The sequence below is a fragment of the Dermacentor variabilis genome, chromosome 5 (genome assembly GCF_050947875.1).
Source record: "Dermacentor variabilis isolate Ectoservices chromosome 5, ASM5094787v1, whole genome shotgun sequence".
Taxonomy (NCBI): Eukaryota; Metazoa; Arthropoda; class Arachnida; order Ixodida; family Ixodidae; genus Dermacentor; species Dermacentor variabilis.
Genome location: NC_134572.1, coordinates 48,401,458 through 48,408,106, shown reverse-complemented (window position 1 = coordinate 48,408,106; position 6,649 = coordinate 48,401,458). Strand labels below are relative to the sequence as shown.

The window sequence follows — 6,649 nt, the reverse complement described above, 5'->3', positions numbered from 1 at the left end:
GATGTAGAAGACTGGATCGCCACGTTTGAGCGTGTAGGTGCCCACAAAAAATGGGATCCGACGATTATGCTGGCTAGCTTGGTCTTCTACCTACAAGGCACGGCGAAAGTGTGGCATGACAACCACGAGGAAGAGCTTCAAGATTGGGACACGTGCAAACAAAAGCCGCGGGACTTGCTCAGCCGTCCTGCCTGGCGGAAGAGCACCGCTAAGAAAGAGCTAGCGACCGCCCCCGGACATCAACAGAATCGTATACGTCTCTTACATCCAGTACGTGCTGGCTCTGTGCCGTAAGGCCGACAGTGATATGGCTGAGTCAGATAATGTTGGGCATGTATGGAAAGGGATCGCTGACGATGCTTCCAACCTGCTCATGTGCAAAAGTTGTGTAGCAGTACAGGACATCATAAAAGAGTGTCACACTTTGAGCAGGCCAAGAGCCGCCGCATTGGAACGCAGTTCGCATGTCTGCTGAACACAGCTACAACATACTCTTATGATGACACGCTAGAAGTTCAGCAACCATCATCATCACATGACCAGTTGCGGATAGCGCGGCGAGAACTTGAAGCCATGGCACCTGCAGCCTTCTTTTTCCGCCCCAGTGAGCCGAACAACTTGCCTACAGCACCATTTGTGCAGGCAATAGTACGCGAAGAACTCGACAATCTTGGAGTTCATTTTTCATGTGCCGTTGCCGCTGCACAGCTGTCTAATGTTCCAGGTCCATCGACTGGTCCGCGGTATCCTGCACGCTACCGAAATCCAGCCGAGCGGCCAACCGCCGACAATCGGCCAATCTGTTTTGCCTGCCGGCGTATTTGTCATGTTGCTCGCCATTCTAACAACCGTACTGTCTCCTTCTCTCTGCGACCGCCATTCACCAGGTAATATCGCCCCGAAGAGAGCGAGCGTCGTTACCAGCCTCCATTGGCACCGCAACAGCCAAACAATGACGCTCGTGCTCCTTGGAACAGTCCCTCGTCGTCATTCAGACGTCACCAGTTCATCTCGTCCCCAGGTGGTCGACCATCGTCCCTATCTATGCAAGTTCGTCGCCCACCGTCGCCTATGCAGCCCCGGCTCCCGTCTCTGGAAAATTAAGCGATGCAGCTCCCGGAGGTGACGCTGCACTGACGACTGGACCGCGAAACCCTCTGATCCCTTTGCCGACCAAACAAAACTTGGTTTTAGTGGGTCGCGTCAGTGGCTCTGCACTCATTGACATTAGCGTGCACGTATCCGTGATGGGTGCGCAATTCCACCGACGGCTGAACAAAGTTCTCACACCCGCTGCATTACGGACCCTCCGTGTGTCCAACGGAGGAGCACCTATCGTGTTTGGTATGTGCACCTCTCGCATTGGCACCGGGGAGCGCCTAACAACTGTTTTGTTTGCCGTTTTGGAACTATGGCCTTACGACTTCATACCCGGCTTACACTTTTTATCATCCGATGCAGTCCTCTTTGATTGCACGTCCAGTGCCATTCAGCTTGAACTACCCCGTGGCTACTATAGTCCATCAGTCATAGAACCACAGTTGCGCACTCCCGGAGACATCCGCCCGTCGCCTCAAGCTACGACGTACGTCACTCCATTGGCGTTCCCATCTGTTCCTGATGGTGTCTATGTACTACGTCCCACCGTGGACATACTACTTGAAAGAAGTGTGGCCGTTCCCCATACCGTGCTCACTGTTACTGGCAATCAGACGTCTCTCCTTCTCCTTAACTTTAATTGCTCGACTCAATTTCTTCCCGTAGGCATGTCCTTCGGCGACATCTCTCCTGTGAACAATTGCGAGATATTGGCTCTTGACATTGAAATTCGGTCACCCTTTGGAGTAACCTCCGATTCACCGACTCTCACAGACAAACTTAGCAAGGTGGTTGCACCTGATCTTCTTCCGACACAAGCTGCTGACCTCCGCCATCTCTTGGAAACTTACCGCGACATTCTAGACCGCGACGGCCGCCCTTCAGCTCAGCCATCGGTGGTCGCCCATCGTATTTACCTCGGAGACGCCAATCCGATACGCCGCCGGCCATACCGTGTTTCACATGCTCAACGAAGAGTGATAGAACTAGAAGTCTATAAAATGTTGGGTAAAGGCGTTATCGATCCATCTTGCAGTCCGTGGGCGTTCCCTGTTGTCCTTGTCAAGAAGAAGGATGGCAGGTGGCGCTTTCGTGTGGTTACAGACACCTTAACAAAATGTCTACCTCTTGCCACGTATTGATGACTCGTTGGACTGCTTGCACGGAGCCAGGTACTTTTGATCGATAAACCTCCGATCAGGCTATAATAAAGAGACAGCACTCCGTCCACAACAGAAATCTCCCGCCATGAGTGCGGTGGCTTGATGGGTAGTCATTGCAACGAAGTTGCAGCCAGTATACTGTGAATACTATGGGTTGTTATGGCGTTTTAACTGGGGTGCAGGCTTTACAACGATATATACTACGCCATGGTATCATTAGACTTCATCGTTGGCAGTGAGATTGCTACTCCGAGTGTCTGCTGATAAATAATTCCGTAAGGCTTCGTGATGCACAGGTGGTATGGGGATATGATGATGAGAGCACAATAATCATCATAGTAATAATAAAAACATACAAAACATATCATCATCAATCACATATCTAAATTAAGAAATACTGCTAATCGCCTTTACGTTCCTAATCATCTCCAAAGAGTAGATGCGCCGCCAATCTTCTCTTTTTTATAATGCCATTCGATTCCTGGCCTACATTGTTTGCGCCCGTCATAATTATTATGAACAAGAATTCGTGGGCACGCGACAGCTCTTCATCTTCCACCGAACGACCGGCTGGACGAAGCACAACAAACTAGTGGAGCACGCGAGCATCGGCGACACGACCAGCTGGGTGGGAACACTCATAGACGCCGGCGAACGTTCGCCCCGAATTCTCGCTAAAAGGTAAGCCAGTCGACCTTATTTGAAGGACATCACGTCCGTGAGCATGGTGCCTTGGCTATAACAGCCGTAGTGGCGAAAGAAAGGAGTTAGGTAACCGCAATTAATACAATTCATGTAAGCGGGTTAGGGCGGGCATCTTGAACACTAGTGTCTGGATGGAACATTTACCTTCCCAAGCGCTGTCTTTACCGTGCCAGCATATGTTGCGCTGGCCTGTGCGTAAATATGTTTTATATGCATGTGTGAGGTATCCTTTCCGATTTGCTGTTTCTTTCGTTCCACCCACCTTCATTTCTTTTTTCATCGATTTCTTTACCTTCCCACTCTCATTCATATAGATAGTCTAGATTCTTGCAATGCTTTTGATAATATCGCGCAAGCGTTGAACGCACGGCATGTCAGCAGCTTTGTAGCGGCGAGGAATGGCGGAATCGGTGACAGTATGCGTCCACGCGCAGGGCGATTTCCAGTTCGAATGCCATGTGCTGCGCTATTTTCTTGAAGAATGCACGCCAGCACTACAAGGCCGCTGACACGCCATGCGGTTGACGCTCGTGCGATGTAATTTTAAAAAGAATGGAAGGGTACGTGTACATGCTATCGATTTCTAAGCGCGCTCTTCGCGTTTAATATTGATAACTGCCGGCAATTAGCCATTGTACCGCCAGGCAACGTTCATGCCGCACACTTGTCGCTAGACATTATGAAACTGACAGGCACATTTTGTATATCAGTCTACAAAAACTGCAACGCCATTAGTCCATAGAGTGTCTATAGATTAATCCCAGGAATAGAACATAGAATGCTTATCTACTTTGCAGGCACATGTCTGTGAACTTTATATAGATTGTCTTAAAATATCTGTAAGGGAAGGAATACGTTTTTACACCTAAATGGCATGTAGCAAAGAAATAAGTTGTCCTGTTTCAGAGTAGCTGGAACGCCGTGCAGCCCACTCAACCCGTAAGGGGGAACACGTTGGCTTTCTCATGGTGTGGTTTTTGGTGTGTTTATGAACGTACAGCTGAACACCATGATTACAACAAGATATTTGGCTCACCTCGTGTGCTGAACTTTCCTAACACAGAAGTCCATGACAGAACAGAAATTTCTGTCGTTTCAAATAATTTTTTTTAAGGATATCAACAACACCAAATGAGAAGTAAAAGAAATAACGACTCTCTACAAGAATGATATCGAGAATACGAAGAAAAAGGTTTGGTAAGCGAATCACCTGTACGAGCAACTCTACAATAAGAACAAGAGGTCATTCCTGAGATAATAAATAACCATCGTCGATCCGCATACTCAAGAAAACATTTTTAGGAAATCGCCGCTCAAGGAAATGATTCAGTACAATTTTTGTTCGAAACTTATTCTGCACCAGGATAACTTGAGGAAACGGCGACATTAGGTGCCTATGTAGTCGAAAGACACGTCCTGCGGCAGAAGATGCTTTAGACTGTCGCACCACAAGAGAGTCAGGGGAAGCTATGCTACTGAAAACTTTCAATTGTCGCTACTGCTAGTAATGGCAAAAAAAAGAAAAGGAAGTACAAAGGGCATTCTCAGTATTCAACGGGGTATCAGTTTACTTAGATAGGCGGCGTGCTCACAATGCTGAACTTTAGGTACCTTATTCGACAAATTTGGACCTTCGCAGCCTATCGACATTGGCTAAGAAGCCTTATAGAGCGCACCTCTTAGGCGCCCGTTCCCGAGTTGAGTGTCGGCGTGCCTCGGCGTCGTCTCTCGGCGTAACCGAGCGAACGAGCGCAGCGAAAGATGAAAGCTAACGCGGAGCGCAGCGGGAGATGTAAGAAGAGAGCGCGAGAAGGAAAGGGGAGGAGAACGCTACAGTGAAAACATGAGGCGGAAAATGGATGAGAAGAGTATGGTGAAAGGGTGAATAGGAAAGCAATGTGCTGTAAGAGACTACGAGGGATGGCACCGTATCATTGGTAATCTGATTGATGCACGACGCGAATTGTGTAATACTTTCTGGAAGCCACGAAATTACGCTGGAACACTCGATCAGTCATGTATAAAAGCCGACGAGCTTGACGCGTAGATCAGATTTTCAACGATCGCCGACTCTGCTCGCCGCTATCGTTGTGCTTGAGTGTTACTTGTTTTGCAACACTTCGCTCCGTTTGCAACGTGCCACACGAGAAATTATCCGCGCCAGCCAATATATCCCGATGTTAAAACACGTATACAGCTGCACTCAAATTTTGCATTACGGTGTATCTAATCGGCTGTGAATTTTTCACTCCTCCTATGCTGCCTGCAGCCTATAATTATCTGGCCCATGAATGTGCTTCGGGTAAAGTTGCTTTCGTGAAGAAATGTGACATAATTAAGTTCACTATAGATCAAGTTTGAACATCCGCTGCAATCATGAAGGTTCACTACAAATTGCACATATTTAGTATTTAAATTTAATATCAATATATTAATTTATATGTTGCAGTTCTAAATTCTACCAGCTTTATTCTTTTCCATTTGGGTGTATACCACTGCGGCATTTAATCAAGTAACGCCCAGGAGTTTACCGACAGCCCACCATAATTCGCGGCTGGAAGGGTTAGCCGGAATGCCGCAATCAACAATTGGCGCCGGCTCGGTCTTCCCAGGTGACCATGGAGTCACAGAATGACAGTCTGGAGCCGTGCCAGTCCAGTAGGGAGCCGTGCCCGGACTGCGGTTCTCCGATCAGAGCCTCGAAGCTGTCAGCGCACCGGCGCGAGCTCTGCTCCAAGCGGCAGGTTCGCTGCAGCCGCCACTGCGGCTTAAGCCCGAGCGCCGACCGCCTGCGTGACCACGACTGCGTGCAGGAATTGCGCAGCTTCATCGAATATCTGGAGCGCATGCGGGACGAGCTGCGCCACCGGCTTGAATACTTGCAGCAGTACGTGCATCCCGTGCAACGGCAGGCGAAACGACTCCCTGCCGGGATGTAGACGCGCACTGCGCCCCCGTGTACAACGTGTACCGGGACACAATACAGTTGGCCTGCAATCGATAAAGTTATGTGCATAAGCAGCTTCCGTCAGCCTCCTCTTTTACTCGAAGATGTCCCAAGCACGTGTTACATTCATCGCGCCCTCAGACGAGGACGACATTTGCTCTTTTAGACGCATGCACGCACGTGCACGCACACACACGCACGCACACACACACACGCACGCACACACACGTACGTACGTACATATATATAGGGAAATAAACACAGGGATACTTACGGTACTAGCAGGAAAATACCAACCTCTCAATAATTTAAATTGAGCAAGCAATCTACAACTTTTATCAAAATAAAATTGGACAATTACAGAAGTATCCAATGATGGATTATTTCTAGAATATATACAAATACGGTGATGTAACATGAATTTATGAGCACGTGGAAGAGGTGCCAGAACGCAAGGCTAGAGCGAGGATCCTCCTGCTACTCACTACGATATCGTAGTGAAAGAATATGACGCAACAGTACAGCATAGTATCAGAAGATGTTACTATGTAAGGGATAGGTAAAAATTACAAGTAAATTAGAGGCATGCCCCAAATGCAGAGCAACTGGAGCGTGCTGAGTAAATAACGGAGAGGCTTAAGCGTTTACTGCATGGAAACTATGTGGAATGAAAGTGGGTCACTAGAAGAAGGAACAAGAACTTCGTGACAGAGCTATCTATAAAAGAACATGCACT

General features: G+C 48.2%; 1 protein-coding gene across 1 annotated transcript; it reads left to right on the top strand.

Annotated features, from left to right (window-relative positions):
• Window positions 1–2,386: 2,386 nt before the first annotated feature.
• LOC142581855 (uncharacterized) lies at window positions 2,387–6,097 on the top strand. Its single transcript, XM_075691300.1, has 2 exons — window positions 2,387–2,942; window positions 5,579–6,097. Exon 2 carries the CDS (start codon window positions 5,585–5,587, stop codon window positions 5,903–5,905), a length of 321 nt encoding a protein of 106 aa, XP_075547415.1. The 5' UTR covers window positions 2,387–2,942; window positions 5,579–5,584; the 3' UTR covers window positions 5,906–6,097.
• Window positions 6,098–6,649: the final 552 nt, after the last annotated feature.